This window comes from Sebastes fasciatus, chromosome 11 (assembly GCF_043250625.1).
Source record: "Sebastes fasciatus isolate fSebFas1 chromosome 11, fSebFas1.pri, whole genome shotgun sequence".
NCBI lineage: Eukaryota > Metazoa > Chordata > Actinopteri > Perciformes > Sebastidae > Sebastes > Sebastes fasciatus.
Genome location: NC_133805.1, coordinates 16,043,104 through 16,068,722, shown reverse-complemented (window position 1 = coordinate 16,068,722; position 25,619 = coordinate 16,043,104). Strand labels below are relative to the sequence as shown.

Here is a 25,619-nt window from a genome sequence, read left to right as displayed (position 1 = left end):
ACACGCTGAGCAAACAAAAGTGTGTGCGGCACATGCAAGATCCTTGCTTACATAGTGCACAGTGGCTTTATTGAGCTCCAGCTGAAGTTAACAAACACAAATCCTCACAAAGGAAATAAAGCCAGTGTGATTCTAAAGAAAATCAATTGAGAATTTGTTTCTTTGTTACGGATGCTGGTGGTTTAGGGTAGTCTTTTCAAAGTGGGGTCCGCGGACTCACATGGGTCCTCGATGGGGCTCCAGGGGGTCCCTTAGAAAAAGGGAAATACTTTATTCTCACTATAATTCCATCCATAAGTAACACAGTGACAGAATGTATGACTATTTTGGTAATGGGTTTCATACACTTTCTGTAATAAAACATCTAAAAGAAAAAAAATCCTATCAGATGGGGGACCCAGGGAAATTTTTATCAAATGGGGGTCTAATTTGTGTCAGTTTAGGGGTCCTTGACATGAAAAAGATTGGGAACCACTGGTCGAGGGGTTTAAGGTGCAGACCCTGAACCGCAATGGCCCCAGTTTGAGTGCAGCTGGACACCTCTGTTACATATTGTTCCCCTCATTTCCTGTCATCTCTCTACTGTCAATTAAAACTCAATTTAAAAAAGGCATAATATGCCCCCCAAAATATCACTATGGCAAAATCTAATAATTTGTGTCGCAGCACGGCATATAAAGTCATATTTCCCAACTGTCATCCTTCACCTTTTTCCACCAGTGCGCCAGGAATTTGTTTTCACACAAAATGACTTCCTCATTCTTAGTTTCTCAGTATTTTTCTTTAAGAAAACCTACTTGTAATGTGTAATGCTTATGGCTGTCCTCGACCAAAGAAATTCTCAGTCGACTAACCATTTTGTCAACTAATCGATTAGTTGATTTGATCGACAGATCTGTAAAACTGAGTTTCTACACAAGGAATCAAACAAAAGCAGCACTTTAAATCTTGTGTTAAACAGAGATGTGCTCAAAAGTTTCTTGGAAATAAGTCATTCAGCATGAAAAAGCATAAAGAAATCAAATCTCAGTCGACTAAGACCAAAACGACCAGTAAGTCGCCTAATCGACTATGAGGGGGCAGCCCTAGTAATGCTGCAGCAGATGTCATTATCACGTCACTGCATTTGAAAGACATTTGAAAGTGTCTGCATGCACAGGGGACACCACTTGTACTGTCCTTTGCCTCGGTGAGTGGGTTCCCTACACAATTTCAAGGCATTTGTCAGGTTTGACACACTGAAAGTGAGGTACTGTACAGGAGGATACGTGTCGGAGGGTTGAAAAGCCTTTTAGACAGAGGTGATGTGTGACATTCATTAAATTAATGTTGTCAAATCCTGATTGCTGTCCTGTAGATGCTGCTTCAGATGCCTTATGGAGTTGTATCCAAAGGGTTAAGACTTCCACATCTTTTCTCTTTCAAGAGAACAAAACGTTTGATCTTTTGTTGAATGAAAACTTCTGTTTCAGCAGTTTTTTGGCAACCTTGTCCTTAAAAGAATAGTCAATGTGATGCTCAAAAGCACAGAGAAGCACAACGTGGAAATATAAATTCAGGCTTTTGATTGTCAGTTTGATGTTTTTGGAAAGAAATGGGAAAGTAAAAGTTAAATCCTTGCACCGCTCTTATGTTTCTACAGAGTTCCCATCTGGCGCTCATAGATACTCTGATGATGGCGTACACTGTGGAGATGGTGAGTGTGGAGAGGGTGATGTCCTGCATCAACAGGTACTCCTCCGCTGAACCCTCACACATCCAGGAGCTGCCTTATGACACCGAGGATGCCATCGCCACCTGGATCAATAAGGTACACACACAGACACACGCAGGAGCACGTTCAGGTGTTTTCTCATTTCAGAGGATAATAACTGTACACATGGTTGAGCCTTTTACAATGAGACACACAGTTCTTTTGTTTTACTATGGATATAGAAGACATGAGAGGCTGGAAAGTGTGTCAGCCCTCTCTATTCCTCCACCGTTGGCTCAAAATCCTGTATGTTTGCAAGAGAACTAGATGAAGAACTGGCACCAACCACATGTCATCATGCCAGAGAGACAACTAAACCTAACTCCTCTGGTCTGCTAAAGCAGGATTGGGAGGGTAAAGTCAGACCTGGAGTGGCTGTAAGCTTTAAAGAGGGCAGTAGTTAAGACTCTGTGATTTAATCTTTAGTTTATTTCATCATCTTACAGACTATTTAGTCACTTCAAGTTGCTTTTACTGATCTTGCAGGAGATTTTAAGGGAATTTTGACACAGTTGTCTCAAAATATGATGTTGCCCTAAGTCTAGTTTCTCTAAAATAATGAAATTATCCCCAGTATGGTGGGAATTAATCAATTAAATGTACATTGATAGCTGACATTCCTGCTGAAGAGGCTCATGTGCTTAGTGCTGTCTTTTCCAGTCCTAAGACCAGGAGATAATCATGCAGGATTCATTTACAGACACACATTAAATTAAACACATGGGGGATTGTTTCTCTGTGTAGCACGCCATGGTTGGGATTGGCTGATTGGCGACCTTGTGCATCCTCAACCCAAAATGACAACATCACTGTTTGTACAGAATCTTCGAAGACAGAACAGCAATAATCGTAAAAAGGGTGATTTTCTTAAAGGAAAAAGTGCTATCATTAGAGTAATCTTTGAAGTTATTTCTACATTGTGCTTGAGTCGGAAGTCGTCTGCGTGCTGTGTATCAGGTTACAGGGACATTTAGTATCAGCGTCTAATGGGCCGAGGTGGTGGTGAAAGGTGTTTTTTTCTTTGATGTGTGGACCCTCTTGTTCTCATGTTCAAGTTTCCCCTCCTCCACCACAGACTCACCATTCAGTCGGTGTGCACAAAATGCTTGTCTGAAATTTGACCTTGATCTCTGTCTGCCTGTCTCTCTGACTCTCCAGGTGAATGAACACCTGAGGGACATCCTTGTCGAAGAGCAAAAGCTGAGAGAGGCTTCCTACCAGGAGTCAAACGTAACAACAAACAAAGTAAGAACACTAACTCTCATTTGTCAGAATAACAGGGTGTTTAAAAGAATATTTCAACATTTTGTCTGTGTTTTAAGTAAGGACGTAGCTTAGCGTAAAGACTGTAAACAAGAGGAAACAGCTAGCCTGTTTCTGTCCAAAGTTCAAAATCTTCCTACCAGATCCTCTAACGCTCACTAATAAACAATTAATATCTTATTTGTTTAATTTACACACCAACTGAAATGTAACAATGACGATTTAACCTAAAAACTTAAACTTTATTACAATCATTATGTACATATAGGTACATGCAATTTGACCTTCTGCATTTAACCCATCCTAAGCATTTAGGAGCAGTGGGCTGCCGTAAAGCGCCCATGGAGCAACTTTGGGGTCAGTGTCTTGCTCAAGGACACTTTGACATGTGGACAGTAGAAGCCGGGGATCGAACTACCAACCTTGTGGTTAAAAGACGACCCGCTCTACCCCCCTCAGTGGTTGTGGGTTTAGAAGGAGTTACGTGGGAAGTCACTGCACCCAAATGTTGTTGTTGTTTGTGTACGAATTAAACCGAGACCGATACAGCGTGTTAATTAGTGAGCTTTTGAGGTGTATTTTGGGATTCTGTTTCCAGTCTTTGGGCTAAACTAAGATAATCTGGTGATTACAGCTCTCAACTTTACTCTCAGATATGAAAATATCAATGTTCTCATTTAAATCTCATTTAACTAAAGCAAAGTATTCCTTTAAGAACAGCAAGAAAAAACAGAAGCAAAACAGCTCTTTTTCCTCTTTAATATCTGTATCTAATTTACTTTTGTTTTAAGTTGTATTTTCTGCTTCTCAAACTTTTGTTTTGTCTCCTTTGTTGATATAAAAATTTTAAGTATTTCCTACTTTTACTCATAGACATGAGCACATGTCTGCATCCACATACGCAGCAGTACACATGATATGTACACACACACACATACAGTACAGTACACAGAGCTCTAAATCAGAGGAACAGATGAGCTCAGTCTCAGACCAGCTGCAGAGAAATGTTGGCAAGAGTCGAGACACCGCTGTTAGAGGAGACAAAGAAATGTGAGACAGACATAGAGAGAGAAGAGAAGTGAGGAGGGAAAATCAGAGAGAGGGCAACGGGGAGAAATGACACCCCGGGTGGGAGACATGGAGAGAGACACTCAGGAACTTTGTCAGCTGTAGCCAAAGGGAGTCAGTGACAGACAGAGGCAGTGTTGTCATCCTGCAGGCCTCGTAGTTATGTAAGGTCCATGTGACACAACCAGTCAGTCTGCTGGGACAAACAGTCAGCCACCGTCCTCCTCCACTCACTTAACCACGAAGCTGCAGCACAGGGCCTTATCAGGTCACGACCTTCGCCTCGGGTCGGTGCTCTAAAACAGTGACCAGAGGGTGAAGGTTATAAAATGGAAAAAGAAGTATTATCTAACTGCGAGCGTGTGTACACAAGCAAAAATAGAACGGTGGCAAACGGGAAGGGGTTGGTAAACTTCCTGTAATTCAATAGAGTGAAAGAGGTAAACACTGACTGAAAGTCTGATTCAGCTGAACGTGTAAATACCTTTACTGACATTGAGCAAACCTGTGTGGAACCAGGCTAGCTGCTCTGTGACGCAGGGGTGCTTTGAGTTAATGCTACCACGGCAACATGCTCACAGTAACAATGGTAACATGCTGATGTTAAAGGAATACCATCTAAGTTAATATTTTCGAAATTAATACTAAATACAAAGTAAAGCTGAGGCTGATGGGAATGTCATTAGTTTTGCAGGTATTTGCTCCCAAACGAAACTGTTGGACAAATTGAGAAATTGACCTGAAAATGTCGCTAGATGAAGTCAGGGGATCACCAAAGTTATTCAAATTCATCTTGAGGGGGATGCTGATGTCAAAATTTCATGGCAATCCCTCTAATTAGGACTGACCAGGCCCCCAGGAAGAGCGCCGGTCGTTGATGCCAATTATTTTAATGACCAAACGGTGGTACTACAACTTCCGTGTGCGTCACGTGATGCCATTGGAATGACCGCTGTGACCCCGTGACCGAGTCATGTGACCGAGCGGACGCTACTGTGCCTGCTCCATGGGCCCAATGGATGCGGAAGATCGCAGGAAGATCCCGGTACTTTAAAAGTTGGAAGTCGAGCCATTTTGGCTTCATGCGCCACTGAGCAGCTTTGATAGGAATGAACGGGGCCCCGCCTCCAGCGCTGTATCCAGTTCTCTTAATACGTCCATGAGACTGACCCGAATGCTTCGAAGCTTTGATTGTTGCCATGGCATTCAACCTCCAAATCACTATTTGAATGCTTTGTTTTTAGATTATTTTTTTTTAAATATATATAAGTATGTAATAATAATGTATAAATCCCCAAATAGCCCAGGAAATAAGCAATAATCCCACAACATTACTCATTATACATATTCAACATTAGTCATTATTAGTTTTTCTCAGACTGATATCGCTGTTTTTGTGTGTAGAGTTGCGTGTGTGTACAGTAGTGCTGCAGTGGCACTGAAATGGGGGGGATGGAGACAGACAGACAGAAGAACATGACAGTCTGCTGCGTCATGCCGCAAAGCTTTAAATAGCTTTGAATATTTCTCACCGAAACTTCGAAGCCCAAAAAATGGTATTCGGGACAGCCGTACCTCTGGTGCAGGGGTTTTCAAAGTCTGAGGCCGTGGGTCTCCCCTCAGACAAACCTTGGAAAAAGGCGTCCTCTCACCCCCCCCTGTAGTTTACTTGCTTAGTTTTGCTCAATTCCTGGATAGCTATTAGATCATGATTATGTTATTTGAACCTATAGACGCTCAACAATTGAGCCAAAATAGCCTAATATTGCTGTTTGACGTAACTTCAGACTACACCAAATACATTAAAAAAGGTCTGTCCTGAGGCGTTTCTGACTCTGGGAAAGTGTACTGCATCACTGAACTATCTCTTTAACCAAATCACACACATTTAGTCAATTCTATGTGATCTTCTTTTGATAACTCATATTTTTCACTTCCATTCACTGAGCTATCGTACCATTCAAGCATGGCTGAAAACACACGTTGTCATAGATTAAACTGTTTACATACAACAGGTTGTAAGATGGTCACATGGTGAGTGTCTTCTGTTCCTTCAAATGGAGCTAAATAACTTTTTCTCTTCAAAGAGCTGCAGGATGTCACGAGTGGCTGAATCAGTTTAGAAGGAGCTTTTATCTGCCGCGGGAGTTTCTTGGCACATTTTCCGCCGCTCATTGTTTGTGTTTTTGTGTCATACTGTATATAGTGAGAGTAATCGCTGCCTTAGTGCGATTGCTCTGTTAAGCTGATAATGCACATGGGGGTGTGTGACCCATCCCACACTGACTCACATATAGACACACTCTGGGTTTTGTCAGAGTTACAACGAGGGAAGAGGAAGGTCTTTTTGAAAAGAGTGCGAGGAATACACTGTACACTCGGTGTCAGTCAGCTGCTTTCCTGCTGCACGCTCCATCACACAGCTCCCTCTCTGCATTATCAGCTTCAACAGAAGTCTATTCACATACTCACAGGAGATAATTAACACACACACATATGGCCGTGCAAACACACACACACACACTAATGGATGAGCACAGACACTTCTCAGTCTGGTTGCATCTATTCTGGGACGGTGTGAAAAACCTTTAACTGATCTTATGACTAAGTGCTCAGTGTTTTAGTGTGTGGATACTGTGTGAATGTGAGCTCGTAGCTTTGATTACTTCCACCCAGGAGGTGAAGTTTCAGGTCCCATTCTTGACTGTTCATTAGTTTCCAACATATCTCTTCACCTTTCAACAGATTCCAATAAAATGAGGTGAAATGTTTTGGACAGAGGCCAAGAAATGTTCAGATCCACATTTGAGGATTGCTATGAACCTTTGTACAGATATTTGTTTTCACTAGAGCAGAGGTTCTCAATCTTTTTTCTTCCAAGGATCCTTTACAAGATAAAGAATATACCAGGAGCACCCTCATGTTTTTTTTACAATTCTATAGTCTTAGTTATGTACGGAGCCCCCCTAGATCTCCAGGAGAACATTTTATTAACTCGTTCCCTCAAGTTAAAAAGTCGTTCCCTCACTCAGATACCATGACCTGGATGACTGAGAACCTTCACAAACATCCCTCAAGTTAGTAAGTTACTTCCTAGTGCACTTCCTCCAATCATTACTGACAGTCAAGTCATTAACTTCGGTAAAGTTGGAAAGATATTGACAGATTCAAACTTCCTGGATCAATAACTCATTACCGAAACGTTGTTAAAACACAAACAACGACTCTTTCTAACCATAGTAAGGTAGACAAGGAGCTACAAGCTCATTTTAATCACAGCGAGCTGGACACATAACATTGGTCTCTTTGCGCAGCCGGCTGTGTTGACGAGTGGTCAGGGACAGTCTATAAAGTGCAACGCCGAAAAGAGATGCTATAAAAAATATTCCTGAAATTCACTGTTATACAGTGTAGTACCACCAAAATTACTTCACACATCAATGGTCACTTAGTTTGGAAAAATATGCCCGGACCCCACTTTGAGAATCACTGCACCAGAGCATTAATCCTACAGACTTTGGCTGACCCCTTTGACTTTTTCTTTAAACCAAATACCTACAAAACTCCCATCAGACTCAGCTGTTTTTACTGCTAATCAGCAAATTAGCATGCGAACGAGCTAAACTAAGATGTAAACATGGTAATCAACATCAGCATGTTAGCATTGTTGTTGAGAGTATTTTTTTGTTTGCAATGTAATGCTATGTTTAAGAAGTTATTGACAAGATGATTACATTTAGGGGATTGTGCAGCCTTTGTCAAGTATAGCAAGCACTCTTTGAATTCTTACTAGTGTTAAGAGAGGGTTTATCCTCCAGTCTCAGCTGTAGTAGCAAAACTTTTTTTTGCTGTCGGCCTAACGCCTCTCCCACTCTCTCCTGTTGTTGTCCCATCATCATCCACCATCAAGTCTCCTAGCAAATGGTACTGGAGATTAGTACCTGTAAGTCCATCCATTCTGAAGAACTCCTCCTCACCAACCATCTACCTCCTCTGTGTCTAATCCCAAACCTGCAAGGATACAGCCCTTCACATTGTCCCCTCCAAACCTCTGCATGTGGCCCTGAGCCCCATCATGCATTGGTCAGATACCTCCCACCCTGTCCCACCCCAGCCCTTGTCTCCACATTCCTATGAATCTGATTGAATGATATAGTAAACATTTTAAACTTGCATCAGCTTCAGGGTCGGAAACTCTAACTGGAAGAGCATATAGCATATATAAGGAACTAATGCCACTTCCCTGGTATTGTTAGCTACTCATTTTCTTGTTTGATCTGGGATGCCTATTGTCTCTGTTGTGCATTGAAAACAGTGACAAGTTACTTTTTTTTATATTGTATGCGTTTAAATAGGCTGCTGTGAAAAAAAAACCTGTCTAAGATGTATAATAATACCTGTTTATACAAACCAAATCTAGTGAAGGACAACATTTTGTTGCACAGACTGAGGCAGTCAGACAGTGAGAGCTGCTGTGATTTAAAGCGTCCTTCGTATCTCTTCTTGTAAAATGCATTCGTGACGCCCCTCTTGTGTGTTTATGGGCAAACTGGGAGTACTGCTGCTCTGAAGACATATGTAGTAGTATTGTCTATTTGGTGTTTACAAGCCCAGAGAGACAGAAAAGGATGGATATACTAACACAAATTATTATTAAACTTTAAATCACATGCTCCCATAAAATATATAATCCTGAACACAATTCATTTGTTACATAATTTTTTTCTTTTCTCCTTCAAAATGGCTAACCGTTACTCACAAGCAATCAAAGAGAGCATTTATCCATTAAAGTTTAAGATTAAGACAATGCAATTGTAGAAATTGAATCTGATTATTTGCATGATGAATCTAACATGCATTATATGATGAGTTGAGCCTGAAGCCCCCCCGCCCCTACATGCTTGTAATTAACACTTGATTGAATTGTGCACCGGTGCATGCAGATAAAAGTGTTTTTGCAGATGTTGCACCAACAATCACAGAGCCAGCTGTACATATCCACCCCGATGACAAACATGTAGGTGATGACTTTGTGCCGTTGCCATGGTTTCAGGCTCGCTACAGGAGGGAGAATGCCCAGCAGAGGAGCGCTCCATCGCTCCCCCTGGTGGAGAACCTGCTGAAGGACAACACAGACGGCTGTGCCCTGACGGCTCTGCTCCACTTCTACTGCCCTCGGGCCGTCGAACTGGAAGGTGGGAACCGACCCCTCACTCTGTAAACCACACCTTCTCTTATTGTGATTATTCCACAAAGTCAACAGACTGAAGTCAGCTCACTTATACAATTAGAAATAGGAAAGAAATGGCACACAATGAGTTAACCACAATGACTTTCAGCCTCAACTTGACTGCACAAAGGAGGCTCTTATGTGCTCTCGATGCTCTAACTACAACCATACATTTGAAAAGAGGGATTCAAACAAAGCCCTTGTTTTCTGAGGGCTCTTTGCCTATAAGAAAATAATAAAAACTAATGATTGCATAGAAGTCTTTTGTTTTTTCCAATAGGCTAATCCTAATCTCAGAGAACAACATAATCAAGAGAGTAAGGACCCTGTTTTGACTTTCTGTGGTCACATTTAATCATATAAATGTAAGTTAAGGACCCAAGAAAGACACGTGAGGCAGAGAGGATTCAAGAGAACAAAGACTTGTTTCCTCCGCGCCCTCATTTCTAAAAATGCCCTGGGTCGGGTTGTGATTGGTCACGAGGGGTTACGTGACGAAGAACCGTTAGAGGAGTAACTGGACGCTATTTCAAAGATAAACAACTCTCATGTCGGCACTCAGAGGCTCTTGGGATTGAATGTAGTTCACAGGGGGGCGCTCGTACACATGTGGACCAGATGTGGAAGCGAGTTAATTTAGGTCTTCTTGCTGGCAGCTTGATTTACTCTAAGAATAATAAAGAAGTACAGTAAAGAACAGAATGACATCAGCTGCTGTAATGTTTGGTTTGTCTGTCAGACATTATACACATGCGTGGGCCGCCCTTACAGTAACGTCAGGGGATAAAAATCCTGATGATTCATCCATGAAGGAGTTTGAAATCTTGTGTCGTGTAACTGTTTCAAGGATCTTGAGTGATTCAAATCAGATACTGTATATGGTGCAAATACTAGTGGGTAACGTAGGGTCATTTTGTTCTCATCTACTCTGTGTTTTTTAAACATAAACTATGCCTTATCTTTTCCTTGTCTTCCTGCCTGGCCTTTGCTATCACCCCTCCCTTGTGTGTTGGTGTGTGTAACCCCTCCCCTGGCGGAGCAGATATCTGCCTCAAGGAGACCATGTCTTTGGCCGACAGTCTGTACAACCTCCAGCTGGTGCAGGAGTTCTGCAGGAACAACCTCAACCACTGCTGCCACTTCAGCCTGGAGGATATGCTCTACGCACACGCATCCATAAAGGTAAGGAGTGTATTCAGATATTTAATTTAAAAAAAAAAAGAAAAAAAAGAAATGTATGTGGAGGATGTGGGATGCGCTTTTTTTTATCATGTGGATTCAGTTGAAGAAAGAGAGAAAATAAAAGTGTTTTGGGGAATAAGGAGAGTTAGAGCGGGAAATTACAAATAGGCAAAAATGAGTCGTGCAAGGAAAAGCTGTGTGAGCAGAGCAGGCTTGGTGCTCACAGGGTTTGTTGGATGTATTAGCAGGGACATAAAGATCCTTTTGCAACAGTGGGTATTGCTTTGCTGCCAGTTTAAATAAATATGACAGCCTGTGTGTGCGCATGTGATGGTGCTTTCCTAGTACAGACGCTGCAAGCCAAATACCCCCCCCTCTCTTTCCCAGATAGAGGACAGATTCTGCTCAGAGATTCACAGTCCTGACCCGTCCCCGCCTGCCTCCCTTGTTCTCCTTCCCTCCACATCCCCTCTGTTTTTATCAAACAATAAAATCTGTGATCTTTAGAGACCACAACAACTGCTGATGCGCTCACTCCTCAGGCGGAGATCTCCCCATTTCTGTTTCTGTTTAATAAAGTACAATTTAAAAAGCGTCTCTGTGCCATCCAGACATTAGAGCCAGTGTGGGTAAATAGTATGCGGGGAGCGTGGGTAGAAACATTGGGATTCAAGTCACGGTCCGAGCTGACTGGGACTTTCCATTCTTCAAAACAACTCAGCAGACGGTTTTCACAATTGTGCACTCTTTGCACCGTATTTCTCCCTTCCTTTTCATTCACTATGTTGTTTATAGTGAATGTGTAGTGGTACAATTGTTACAAGTAGGCAAATGAGGGGAGGAGAAAGAAGGAGAAAAATGGCCATGAAGAGCAGTTAAAGAGACTGGCACACTGCCCATTCATTATAGACTGCCCACCGATTCTCAACCAGTGTGTGTGCTTTAATATATTACACAGAAAGAAATGTTGTTTATGCCATTAAGCAGTTCTCTCCGGTGTGTCTAAGATGAAGCTCCAGTTCATAGGAATCTGTTTTGTCTTTCTATCCCTGCTAGAGAGTAAATAAACTGATCTGTGCGTGTTAACCAAGAGGTTTCCTACCGATGTAATCATCTGTACAGGCCCCCAGAGTCTTTCTGTTTATAACATGAATGCATTTATCATTGATGTGGGCTACTCGCTCGCTGCTTTCTGCATCCATCTGTGCCCATGTGACATATTTAAACTAAACCCCAGATGGTGTTTTTGGCAGTTTTCAAGAGGCGTATGGGTTTGACATTAAACCACGCAGACAATGAAACATGTACTAATATTCAACTACACACACACACCTGAGCCTGCTGTTACCTAGCAACAGTTTGCAGGCCGTGACCTCACTGATCTGTCAAAATGGTGTATGATGTTCAAGCTCATCTAACATCTTTGCAGTGCTGTGACTCAAAGAGACAAATGTGCTAATGACATTAATAAATATCTACATATATGAGTGCAACATTAACCACAAAGGTGTGTGTGTGTGTGTGTGGGGTTGCAGAGTAACTACCTGGTGTTTATGGCTGAGCTTTTCTGGTGGTTTGAAGTGGTTAAACCCTCCTTTGTGCAGCCCAGAGTCTTCGACCCGAACGGTACAGAACAAGTTCACAATAATATCAGCATGCTACTGTTAACTGTGATGATGATGATGATGATGATAGTTTTGCATGCTAACAGATGATAATTAACTCAAGGTTACAGTTGAATGTTGAGTATCTGTTGTGCGTTTCCCTCTGCAGCCTGTGAGCCCGTATCATCCTGTAGAAATATGGCTCCTGTATCCAGCCCAATCAAACAGAGCTATGCAGACAGACCTGACAGCCCAGAGAACGTCCCTGCACAGGGTAAAATATCTAATCTGTCTTTAGTGATCATGCGGGCAGAGATGTCACAATGCTAGCGTGGATTGGTTCATGTCTCTCGCTTGTAAATACAACTTGGTATCCCTATTCTTTTCAACACAGCTTTCACAGACAAAGTTGTTCCTCTACTTTCTTGAATTTGCACACACATAGCCTACTTGTGTGGTGCTTTTAGGAAAAATCATTAGCAGTTACCTGGGGCATGAATACAGAACAGTGGGAGAATGTGTGGATGTGTTTTGAAACCAGAGGCCCTCTAGTGGCTGATTCATGTAGTAGCAAAGTTTGAGCCCTACACTTGAAAATATACCTATTATTAAGTATACAGTATCATTTATTTCGGAAAGATCCAACCTGGAATAAGTATAGGTACTCTCAATTACACTGTGTACGTATGTAAGCCTCTGTCTTCCTGAAACTAAAGCAGAACTCCTCTATGTCTGTAACAGGTATAATGAAGAGGTCTACCTCCATGTCCTACGTGGATGGCTGTGTTGGGACATGGCCCAAAGAAAAACGGTTTGTACCTAAACTCCACTACTAGAGCAGATGAGATTCCTTGACCTGCAAATGTGAAGTGGTTTCCTTATTAATCTCACAATAAATGTCCTTCCTCCCTCAGCTCCTCCTCTCGGGGAATCTCCTTTGAGATCCCTCTGGACGGAGACCCGACCGTGTCGCCCTGTGAAGCTCCGCGCGGTATGACCCGCTCCGCCAGCAGCGACGGTCTCGGGTTCAAAGTTCACTATGCATCTCGAGGGGGCATGAAGCGCCACCTCTCCCTCATGCCCGTCGATGTCAACGGCCAGAGCAGACACATACCTGAGGAGGATGACGAGTTCACCTCCCGCAAACCCCTGGAGCGCAACAACACATTCTCAGTCAAGAACCAAAGCAGGTACAGCAGAGGGATGATTTAAAATAATAGAAACCTCTATCCTCTAAATTGCCATATTGTCAATTTAAAGGGACAGTGTTGTTTTTGGGGGGAAATACAGCAAGTTTTCATACATGATATAATGGATGGATGGCTTTTATAGACCTTTTCATTGCCATTCTGTTGCTATGGCAACAGCTATCGTCCTAGTTTACTTCCTGGCAGCTACTGCATTAACACACATTACAACAGGAAATACAAAGGAGCCCATTTATAATGTTTATGTTGTCAAGTTTGAAAAGGTCTATAAAGTCAGAGAGAAGTCTAAGCAATTTATTTATATATTTATTTGTTAGGTCATTTGTTTGTTTAGTGTCATAAGGATTGTTTTTTTTACCCCAGTGGAATTATTTTGCATTGGTAGGTTGAAAGTTAAGGGTATTAATTAGCCTATATTTATAGTTATATCCATGTTGGTGTTCGCAGTAGGGCTGCAACTAATGATTATTTTCATTTTTGATTAATATGTTGATTATTTTCTCAATTAATTGATTAGTTGTTTGTTTTATAAAATGTCAGAAAATAGGGAAAAATGTTGATCAGTGTTTCCCAAAGCCCAAGATGACGTCCTCAAAGGTCTTGATTTGTCCACAACTCAAAGATATTCAGTTTACTGTCATAGAGGAGTAAAGAAACCAAAAAAAAGCTGGAATCAGATCATTTTGACTTTATTTCCTTTAAAAAATACTCAAACTGATTTATCGATTATCAAAATAGTTGGCGATTATTTTAATAGTTGACAACTAATCGATTGATCGTTGCAGCTCCAGTCCGCATCACCAGCAAGATACAGTAACATTAGCTGCCTGTTCTCTGTCAGTTACTTTTTTGTGCTGCTCCTCAACCTTCAACAGTTCAACATGTATGTAAAGTTTTATTATAGATAAGTACAAAATAATTAGCTTATATGTTACTTAAGGGCTCTGCTAAAAAAAAAAAAAAAAGCTAATCTAATCAAAATATGTAAGGACATTCAGTAGTTTATCTGACTCTGGGTAAGCAGGAGAAATAGTAAAAAAGATGACTATTACTTTAAATATCCATTAATTTACCCAAACCTGTTTCTAGGTACTCCAATGGAGTCCTCCCAGAAAGCAACCACAGCCCCAACAATCACCATGGCAACCACAGTGGCCACATCAGCCCATCAACTCCTCCGAGCATTGAGGAGGCCCTGAAGATCATCCACGACACTGAAAGGCCCCACGCCAGCCTGGGCGTGGGGGACGGAGACAACGGCTTCTTTCTCCACGGTGCAGATTCTCCAGAGCCTCCAGGGGCCGAAGGTCAAGAAGACGACCCGGGTGCAGCTAAGGCTCGGCTGAACGACCACGACCCCAACTCTGTGTCCACTGACGAAGTCGACACGGGCATCCACGTGAGGACAGAGGACATCCAGAGCTTGGATGAGGACTCCTCCTCTCTGAGAGACTATTCAGACATGGACCCAGACTGTGAGGCCATGACCCGGTCGTGTCCTCTGCCTGACCAGCAAGAGAAGGAGAAAAGCAGGGAAGGAGGACCAAGAGGGGTCAGCGATGCTAACCCAGAGGGTGGGAGTGGGAGGGGCGATGGAGGGGACAGGAGCAGCCCCTGTCCCAGTTCAGTACCCACAATCCCCAGATCCCACACCGCCAGCCCCACCTCGTCCTCCGGAGGCTCTGGAGGCGGCATGGTCCGGATGACGAGCTTCGCGGAGCAGAAGTTCAGGAAGCTGGAGGGGAGGAGTAGTGGAGGAACCACACCAGAGAGTTCAGATCTCAATGTGCCGTATACTCACCTGCCAAAAAGCATTTCTTGCCAGGTTTGTGTCCTTTTGTGTGTCAACTCATTCCTCTTTTATTTAAACTCTACCTTTGTTGCAGAGGCAGTCAATAATCATGTCAATGATCTTTGCACTTTTTTCTAGCTGTCTACGCCTCCTTTGCCAATCACCTCTCCCTCTCCAGTAACACCTTCCCCCAGAGACCCCTCCCACCTGATCGCCACAGAGATGATTCAGCTGAGGATGAAGCTGGAGGAGAAACGGAGAGCCATTGAAGCGCAGAAGAAGAAGGTAAACAGATATAGACAAGGAACGATAGCCAGTAGTATAGCTTTATTAAATCTAAATGTTCACACCATGTTGCTCTCTCCACAGGTGGAAGCAGCGTTTACCCGCCATCGTCAGAGGATGGGCCGAACAGCCTTTCTGAACGTAGTGAGAAGAAAAGGAATCACTGCCCCCCTCAGCCCCGGCTCAAGCTCAGGGGCAGCACAAACGCCGTCTCCAGAGCCGCTTACAGGCTCAAAGGGAACCAGCCAGGGCAGCATGGAGCGGGCGGAGAGATGCAAGCCGGACGGAGCGGCTCCGAAATCCCCCTGTGAGGATGGTGGAGGTGAGTCTCTCTTTCGGATCGCTTGTAAGATCTTGACAGTTCATGACCAGGAGAAGTATAAGATTGATGCTAAAATCACAGTTGTTGTCATAAAGTCCTGTGGCGGGTCAGTTTGCTTTCAGACCACTAACAAACCGCATCAGAGATCACTTGGAAGCAGACCGAGAACTTCCTTTCAGTCAGTCACAGTCGGAGTTTGATCGAAAGCTTTCACACCAGCTTAAATGAACTGAACTAAATGGGAAAAAGAGGCAGTGTTCATTTAAACAGAACCAAACAGATTAGCTGTGAAAGCACCTAAATGATCATTTTTATCACAAATAATCGATCAAGTATTTACGGGATTAACTATGTACAGCAAGCTGGTCATTGTTGCGAAATAAACCCCGACTGGACCCCGACGCTCGCTGAACATTATCCTGCTTATTACACAGCTACTTCAGTTATCAGTAATTTGACACAAAAATGGTTCTCCCGAGTCCGAGATCAGAAATGCGTCCATAGCAACGGTCTGTTATACATAGCAACGGTTGCTATAAAGAAATAACAGACCATTGAATGCCATAATTGACCAATCAGAATCAAGTATTCAACAAAGCCGTGTAGTAATTTTGATTAATCGATTGATCATTTTAATTTGGGGAAGCTGTGGAACTAAAGGTTAGAGGAGCGAGCTGGAGACAGGAAGGTTCAATCCCTCAGCCTGGCCAGATAAATCTGGATGGGGAAAGTGAAGAAGCAGCACTTGCCCCTCCCTTATTACCACCACAATCATATCATATTAAATTTGTAACTGACTTACTGTGTGTGTAATGTGATGATACAGGTGTGGCTCCAGGAGAAATCGACCTCACAGAGTACACTCGCTCCATCGAGCGTCTGAACACGTCGCTGGGCTTCCTGCAGACGGAGATGCAGCGTTTGGCCCAGCAGCAGGAGAGGATCATGTCCATGAGAGAGCAACAGCAACAAGCCTGGGTCATTCCTCCTCCTGCTCCGTCTCCACACAGGTATCGCTTCATGATAGATATTAATGTATTCTTTTTTTCGTGAACATATACATGACCTTGTGTGTTTTTCTCCCCTCAGGCAGCTCCGTGAGTTGCGTAGCAGCAGTGTGACAGGCCGGGGATCAGGCCGGGGCTCGGTTGGGTCGTTGTCTCCCATCCTCTCCTCCTCCGGCTCTCCTCGCGCTCCCAATCGTTCCCCTGCTGGCATTAAGCGGCGGCCGGCTTCCTTCCATGCCAGGACACCTCGGACTCCGCGACCAACCGATCTGAAGGTCACACCCTTCAGTCGAATGCTCAACACCCCCACCTCAGTGGACAGCCTACCCAGACTGAGGCGTTTCACCCCCAACCAAACCCAGAACTTGTTTTCATACCTGGGCCACGATGAGGGGCCAAGCACGAACCAAGAGGCCAAGGGCAATAAAGAAAACACCGAGGACAAAGTAGAGGCAGCGGGGAAGCCTTCTACCAAAGAGAAGGAAGACGAGCGACGGGAGGAGAGAAAGACTCATTCGAAGGGTGAAGTCAAGCAAACAAGGTCATCAGAGGTTTTGCGTCAACCGGTGTCTGAGATCCAAGGGCCCACAGGCAGCCGGGTCAAGGAGGACCCCCAGGACAGGAGAGACCTGGTGGAGGTGCCTCTGTCTGGGCTGAAACCTCCAGGAGGAGGTCAGGAGACGACGGGGGAGGGCGAAGGAGATGGAAAGGCAGGAGGAGAAGACCAAAAGATGTGCTGTGGATTCTTCTTCAAGGTGAGCTGGAGCTACACTATTATATATAGGGTCATATTCATTTATATCTTTCTAAAGTCTAGGATGATCCATGTAAAAAATATGTGTAAAATTAATTGAATTCTGTACTTGAGCTGGTCAAACACACATGTAGGTAGGGGCTGAAGGTTTAGCCATAAACTTAAACCATAAACTAAACTAACTAGCTTTCAGTTACCATATTTTATGACCTCCATACTGCTTGTAGTGACTTTTTTGTGTGGAAATAGAGTCAAAATGTTTGAAATACAACCGTCATCCTACCAACATATTTAACATACAAGGACTACCAACTGGGGTCCAGAATACACTACTGTAAGAAGCAACCATCATAGCAAAATGTTAACTTATTTCTTCTCAAAACATTATCAGTTATGTTTCAGAGTTTTATTATTTTAGGAAAGTTACAGTTAATATGCATATTGTTTCAAATGAAAATAGACAGAGCACATGAGGAAAATCTGTGTCTGCTGCATCTGTATCTCCTTCAAAATGACTGACAGAGTTCTCCTACCTCCCTGATAGTGTGTGATTACTGCATGGGCAGAATTGGGTGCTTTTGACCGGGGTTCCCCAGGACCCTAACACATTTGTATTTTTTAGCAGTAATTAAAACAACATCAACAACAATATGAAGTCATTAGAAACAAATTGATTGACAAAGTCATGAAAAATTGGAGTAATATAATAAAGTACCTCTGATATGAGATGACCTGAGATATGACAAAAAGTACACCTCTGCGGTTTCTATATCTCTGCGGACCCCAGGTTAAACTTCACCCAAAATGGCAATAGTTAATACACACATGAGGCTCTCCTGCAACTCAAGATCAAGATAGACTTGGATTGATATGTTGGTTTGATGAGCATCACCAGTTTTTCTTTTCTTCCTGTCAAAAGTCTGTCCATCTTAGCTCATAGAAAGTCATAGAAAGGAACAGGCGGCCCTAATAACATGCTCCTTTTTATAACAAAGTGTCTGCTTTGTTAGAATTAAGTGGCACTAATAAAAATGAATGATGGCGCCGTACGTACAATTATTGCAATGCAGTGCAGCAATTAATCATTTTATTAGTCGCATCTGAGACCGTCAGACGACAAAATGTCTGCTGTGAAAAAGGACTATTCAACTTAACTTTAACCTTACATTGTATCCCCCTGGTGACGCCCTTCCCCCAGTTTTGGAAGCACGGTAGTAAAACTATAACACCAACTGGTACACTTAGTTAATTAACTTCTCATTAATAATACAGTCTGCAGCCTATAAGCAGCGACAGGAAGAGCCTCATACTGTGTGAACATGTGCAGTGTTGTGCCTGTTGAACTATGAGCTGATAAAAGATAATACATGAGGGCCAAAAAAAATCAGCCAGAACAAGATGCATGGACCGTTAGAGCTGTGATTATAGAGCAATGTGAGAGCTTTGTTGACAGACGCTAATTACACTAACGCCACATCAAATACCAAACGCCGCCATGATTCCAATAATTACACACTAGGACGTTATTTGTCGTAATAACTTAATACACGATGTGGTAATTCATCAGCTAAGTAAACTTGTCTGCCAGCTTCTCATGAAGGTGCAGTGTAAATATCTCTATGTACAGTCTGACTTGTGTATCTTGTGTGTTTTCCCCACCCATCAAACACCAGGATGACGTGAAGGGAGAGGAGGACATGGCAGCAAAGAAAGCTGCTCTGCTGGAGAAGAGGCTGAGGAGGGAGAAGGAGACTCAGGAGAAGAAGCAGCAGCAGGAGCAGGACCAGGAGCAGAAGAAGGAAGCTGCACGGTCTGTCTAACTTACACTCTGTCTATTTGCCAATAATAACACTGTCCCCACATCTATACTGTAGCATCGATACATACCGTGTGTCTTTTGAACTTGAGTGTGCAGTCGTACAACATCATTTTTGGTCTCCTCCTCCTCCTCCTCTTCCAGGCTGAAAACCGAGGAGGAGCAGCTGAAGAAGGACGACGAGAAGGCGAGGAGGGACTACATCAAGCAGGAGTTTCTGAGGAGGAAGCAGCTCAAGCTGTTCGAGGACATGGGCGAGGTCATCAAGCCCCGATCTGGAAGCCTCAAGAAGAAGCCGCGGCCCAAGTCCATCCACAGGGACGTCATGGAGTCGTCTACGCCCCCTGTGAGAGCGACAGGTGAGCAACGTACAAATCATGACACGCACTTATCGCTGCATGACAGCCGCCGATTCCGTGCTTGACCTGTCCTTGTTGTGTTGCAGGGGTGCGTCCTCGAGGCTTCTCTGTGTCAAGTGTTTCTTTGGCGTCTCTAAATCTGGCTGTCAACGACAGAGATCAGCCAAACAACAGAAAGAACAACAGGTACGTCTCTGCCTGTAGCGTGGATTTTAGACTCTCTAACCTTGCCCTTGATTTACAAATAGAAGTACAAGAAGAACAAATACTCTGCATGCACCTGTCTTTGTCAATAAAACCCTCTTAGACTCAAAAAGCAAAGTACACCTCTGAACAGCCGTGTCTCCTACAAAGTTAAGTTCCCATACAACTAAACTGCATCCACAATTACGTTTCGAAGGAAACGTATTTTCTCCCATATTAATACCACACTTTTAAACTGTTTTAAACACGTGGTTAACGTTGTAAATAAAACAAAACAAAAAAACACTACTTTGTTAGGTTTAGGCAACAACACTACTTGTTATGTTAGGTTTAGTAAAAAAACATCGTGATTAAGATCATTTAATTAAGATGATTTTAGTTTCACACGGGACAAGAACAGCGGTCTCCTTGGGGAATGTCTGGTGGGCAGACTTCTGCGGACTATCACATGTTTACCGATTCCAATGAAGGCTCAATGATCCCATTCATTTACAGCAAATTTGAAGTTGATGAAAGTTTGTATTTTGCATCCTTTAAAGTAGTACACAGTGTGCTGCTTTGCAAACGTTTAACTCTTGTGGCAGGTTGGTCCTATCTAATCTTTTTAGCCATCATGTTCTCTGTTGGGTCTGTATAAAAAACTGTAACTCACCTCAGTTGTGTCATCTTCTGCCTTCCTACCACCTCTCCTTTCTCATCCCAAATCAACTTATTAAAGTTGGCTGACAACTTCTGGTACTACGAGCTGTCTTCACTCTTTATGTGCATTTCATTTTCATGTACCTTCTCTTCAGGCTCCGAACAATATCACACTAGTTATGTATGTTTATAGAAACTGTAGAATGTATTTCAAAATTACTCTTTTAATTATCACCTTTTCAAATAATGTAATTCATTCATCCATATACAGTATTATCGCCACTGTGATGTTCACTCCCACAATTCAACTTTTAATACTTCACAACCCCCCACTCCATATTTCATTTGTGTCACACCCAGATATACTCTGCACTGATTCTTATTGATGGGAGTGTTTTGATGTTGAGGTCATTTTTTTCTTGACATTTATGAGGCTTACACTCTCGACTCTCTTGTATCTCTCCCTCATTTCTCTCTCTGTTTTGCATACGTCCCTCAGAGGCAATAAAGTATCCCATATCCCGTTCTATCTAAGCTCTCCCACAGAAAGAAAGGGAAGGTTAGTAGCCTGGTGCTCCAAAAAGGGATTCTTCAACAGATGAAGTGCACTCCATGTAGAAATAGCTCCATGTAACTCTGGCCTGCATTTCATTAGACACTTTCAACACAGACTCATAAAAGCAGACAGATGTGTCAACAGTCAAATGATTTGACGTATTCCATCACTGCCGTCTGCAATAAGGTTCATGGGACCTGCGTGGCCGAGATGTTTCCGCCCGAGTTCTCCTGCTCTTCATCCTCTCTCTGCCTCTCGCAGTATTGCTCTCAGGCTGCTGTTTTGCTCTCTTCTCTATGCTGGCTGCTCTGCGCTTCGCCACTGTGTGTTTGCCTTTTCAAACTCAAGCTCATCTCCCCTCAGTAGCCATAAAGACGGCACTGAGACTTTGCTTTGCTCGGCTGCCTTTCTGTCCCTCGCTGCACAGCTTCGTCGGAGTGTGTACAGTATGATGTGATGCCAGACAACAGGCAGGGTTTGGAGAATTGTGTCACAGCGTCTGACCTTGTTTCACCACATCTCTTTCTGTGTGTGCGCGCATGTCTGTTTGTGCAATCTGTCGCTTTCATACCCGCTTCTGTGTATCAACCTTTACGTGCTGGGTTTTTGTTATGTCCGTGCGTGTCATTTGTTGGTTTGTGTGTGTGATTGTCTCCAGGCCAGACTCTGCAGAAGGTTTTTCTTCTTGTCCTTCGACTAGTAGTCCTAACGGAGAGAAGGATTGGGAAAACGACTCCACCACCTCGTCCACTCCCTCCAACAACGAGTACACAGGTAGAAGACATACCTGTGCTGTTTACACAGTTACACAGTTACTGTACATGACGGGACATTTCTTTTTTGCAACCTCATGCCTGTGCTTTCCTCCCACAGGACCCAAGCTATACAAGGAGCCGAGTGCCAAGTCCAACAAGCACATCATCCAGAACGCCCTGGCTCACTGCTGCCTGGCTGGCAAGGTCAACGAAGGGCAGAAGAACAAGATACTTGATGTATGTTTTTGCAATGATTTTATCTTTGTCTTTCTGACATTAAGGCGAAAACAATCGTATTTCATGCACTAGTCAAATTTTTGAGATTTTGGGGTGTTTTGCTTCAATAACATGTCTTTTTTCAGACTAGAGGAATATTTCAGAAAACTTATAATACAAAAACTAATTGCCTTAATGTAAATAATCAACTGGGTAAGTTTCATGGTTATATCTATTAGTTCAGTTTTTTACCCAATTCAACTGGGGTGTCTCCCTTTAAAATATTCTACACCAAACGACGATTTTTCTCCGTGTTTTTCTGCAGGAAATGGAGAAATCCGAAGCCAACAACTTCCTAGTGTTGTTCCGCGACGCCGGTTGCCAGTTCAGGTCCGTGTACGCCTACTGCCCAGAGACGGAGGAGATCACCAAACTGGCCGGCATCGGGCCGAAAAGCATCACGACCAAGATGATCGAGGGCCTCTACAAGTACAACTCGGACAGGAAGCAGTTCAGCCAGATCCCAGCCAAAACCATGTCTGCCAGCGTGGACGCCATCACCATCGGCAGCCATCTGTGGCAAACCAAGAAGCAGGGGACGCCCAAGAAACTGCACACTAAGTAGCACCAGATGGCCGGGCAACATTTGGACACAGAGGAATTTGTGGATTTTACATTTTCATTAAAAGGACAACATTTCACAACTGGAATGTAGGACACAAGCGGGGGCCTCACAGACAAAGTTGACTGTTACGCTCTGGACTATGTAAACGGGGCACAAGTGTGTACTTTACAGCATGTGTATCAATGTTCTCATGTGCCAAAAAACAGAAGAAGAAAACAATAGGCGGACCGATGCCTTACCTAGTTGAACCACTGAAGCACTGAATGTCACGCCTCAGAACGAGGCTGTTTGGTTTCTATGAGTTGATCATGTGTGGCCTTATTGCTTGTTTTGTGTCATATGGATGCGCCGTGAGTGTTGGTGTCATTTCGTCAGCGCCTGTTGAAAAAGTCTGTTGTGATACAGGAGAGTTTGTGTGTACTCGCAGCAGGTCTGGGATCAGATTACGCCCCCCCTCAAGCCCAGGTTGTTAAAAGGGTGGCCTGTCTGATCTGTGATCAGGTAGACGCAGCAGCATTTTTGATGAGCGTATTGCTGCTATACAGGCATGTTTTTTTTAGTTTTTTTTATTACATGTGACTGAAAAAAACGTATAAAATTTGTGTATGTGTGTGTGTGTATAGTGAAGTGCCAATACGAGTGAGGAAAATACCTCAGTTGGTGATTGCAATTACTTTCCAAAAGAGTGTTGAGCATAACGGAGTGACCATGAAAACAATTCTGGAAAGCACCTGCAATAGACTCTTAATTTATTTCATTTCGCTTTGAAGATATTTTGAAAAAGGCGTCTTAGATTTTATTCAGAGAAACAGAATATACTGTACGTATATAAGTTAAATTGGTTTGTATATGATGGCAGATCCATTCAAAATTGAACGAGTCCGCCGCTTGTAGTAGCTTTTGAGTAGCTTTTATAATTTATCACATATGTGTATCGGTATGTATGTTGTCGTTTGGGGCCTTTTAATTGTGCTACAAATGCAAAAAGTGTGATCACTCAAGACGATCATCAGTAGTAGAATAGACGGAAATCCCACCCTGTGTCATCAGTCTGTGCAATTTAATAAATAATCACCATTGAACATGTTGAAGTTGGAACTAACAAATATTCAAAATGCCACTTTAATGTGGACGTTGTCTTAACTAGTAGATCAAAGTAGTCCACTATTGTAAATAAATGAATTCACCCACGATAGCACTTCAAGACCCTGGCCACCGTCATGCTTGTTACTTTACTTTTCTTTTTATCACATGTTCCTTCAGTATGCGTTGGCACTGTACAGATATATTTTGGCATATAGAAGTATTTTTTGTAATGACATTGACCTGTTGGAGGTGCGTACTAATGAAGCAGTACATGACGTGTGTTGAAAGCAAAGGCTTAAAGTCTTAATGAGGCTTTATTGTGGTATTGTATGAAATCCATTAAGTATACTGAGAAAAAGCATAGTATTTTTTCCAATTCATTTTCTTTTTTAATTTACTAAATATGCTCAACTGTTCATGGGTTTATTTTGTTGTTTTTTTCTATCACTTTGAGCTTTATTAAAATGCCAGCTATCAACTGTTAATCGTCTCTCATTTCACATCCCGAGTGTAATAATAGCTCCACCACCACAAGAGCTGAGTTAATAACATACATATGCAATACCTGCTGGTATCTTCTTCATCATCATCATTACTGTGCTGTGTAGGCTGCACAAACACTATCAGAGGGAGTCAGACAGGCAGTATACAAAAGGTCTACTTACACTGCAACACTAGACTGTTTTCTTCATCATCATCATCGTAGTCTTAATCTGTAGTAGTGCTGTTGTGTAAGGCTAATAAAGCCTTACTGTGGCAGTCACTGAATACTCAAAAATGTACAATGGGCTGTTAAATAAAACACAAGAGTTATGCAGAAAATCTGCACGACCCTCATATTGTTCTTATAGATGGATAAATCAGCTGGGCCCATATATCAGCCAATATTAGCTTATTGTACATATATTGGTATCTGTGTCGGCTGATAATTAACAGGAAATTGCAGACAGAAATGTCAAAGACATTTTTGAGGAATTATAAAGTGTTCATAGTACATCGTTTGAAATGGAGAAAGCTGCTTATTCCTTTGTTAGGGATTATTTTTTAACTATAAAATGTCTTGGTGGCAATTATTTTAATAAATAAATTAAAGGGATGCTCATCAAAATGTTTGTTCATGTTTAAAAATGGATATCAGCTGATATATTCTTATCAATTCAGATCAAATATCTGCATCAGCCTCATAAATGTAGTATTGCTTTTCAAATGTTTTCTAAATTCAGCATCTATGAAAGCAATGACTGCCCTTCACCGTCAGGCCCGTTTGCGCTGGTGTCGGCAACACAGACAATGGAACCTGAACATGTGGGGGAATGTCATGTTAAGTGATGAGTCCAGGTTCTGTCTGCCAAAGTTGGATGGCAGGGTCAAAGTATGGAGACGACGCGGAGAACGCTATGCTGATTGTTTTACCGATCGAGTAACATCTTTTGGTGGGGGCCGTGTCATGGTGTGGGGCGGCATCTCCCTCACTGGCAAAACAAGGCTCGTCATCATTGAAGGCCATCTCAATGCAGTGAGATATCGGGATGAGATTCTGCAGCCAGTGGCGATCCCATATCTCCACAATCTGGGACCTAACTTCATCCTCCAAGATGACAACGCTCGCCCCCACAGAGCCAGGATTATCACAGACTACCTCCACAATGTGGGAGTAGAGAGAATGGAACGGCCTGCCAAGAGTCCACACCTCAACCCAATCCAACACTTGTAGGATCAGCTTGGGCGTGCTGTGCGTGTTAGAGTGACCAACACAACCACGCTGGCTGACCTGCAACGAATCCTGGTTGAAGAATGGAACGGCATCCCACAGCAACGTGTGACCAGGTTGGTGACCAGCATGAGGAGGAGGTGCCAGGCTGTTGTGGCTGCGTATGGATCTTTCACCCGCTACT

General features: G+C 42.9%; 1 protein-coding gene across 4 annotated transcripts in view; it reads left to right on the top strand.

The window, feature by feature from the left end:
* The window catches only part of camsap2b (calmodulin regulated spectrin-associated protein family, member 2b), a 37,043-nt gene extending 12,837 nt beyond the window's left edge, over positions 1-24,206 (top strand). The window contains exons 3-23 of one of the 4 annotated variants that reach the window (XM_074651091.1): positions 1,643-1,810; positions 2,912-2,998; positions 7,995-8,027; positions 9,138-9,279; positions 10,357-10,496; positions 12,032-12,122; positions 12,270-12,374; positions 12,842-12,911; positions 13,015-13,290; positions 14,398-15,133; positions 15,239-15,385; positions 15,470-15,707; positions 16,534-16,717; positions 16,797-17,469; positions 19,142-19,278; positions 19,429-19,643; positions 19,730-19,829; positions 20,986-21,045; positions 21,701-21,816; positions 21,916-22,034; positions 22,339-24,206. In XM_074651091.1, coding sequence (XP_074507192.1) covers positions 1,643-1,810; positions 2,912-2,998; positions 7,995-8,027; positions 9,138-9,279; positions 10,357-10,496; positions 12,032-12,122; positions 12,270-12,374; positions 12,842-12,911; positions 13,015-13,290; positions 14,398-15,133; positions 15,239-15,385; positions 15,470-15,707; positions 16,534-16,717; positions 16,797-17,469; positions 19,142-19,278; positions 19,429-19,643; positions 19,730-19,829; positions 20,986-21,045; positions 21,701-21,816; positions 21,916-22,034; positions 22,339-22,638 — 4,137 coding nt within the window. In that variant the 3' untranslated portion in view covers positions 22,639-24,206. The remainder of the gene's footprint in view (positions 1-1,642; positions 1,811-2,911; positions 2,999-7,994; positions 8,028-9,137; positions 9,280-10,356; positions 10,497-12,031; positions 12,123-12,269; positions 12,375-12,841; positions 12,912-13,014; positions 13,291-14,397; positions 15,134-15,238; positions 15,386-15,469; positions 15,708-16,533; positions 16,718-16,796; positions 17,470-19,141; positions 19,279-19,428; positions 19,644-19,729; positions 19,830-20,985; positions 21,046-21,700; positions 21,817-21,915; positions 22,035-22,338) is intronic. The other 3 variants (XM_074651092.1, XM_074651093.1, XM_074651094.1) reach the window with 3 other exon arrangements.
* Positions 24,207-25,619: the final 1,413 nt, after the last annotated feature.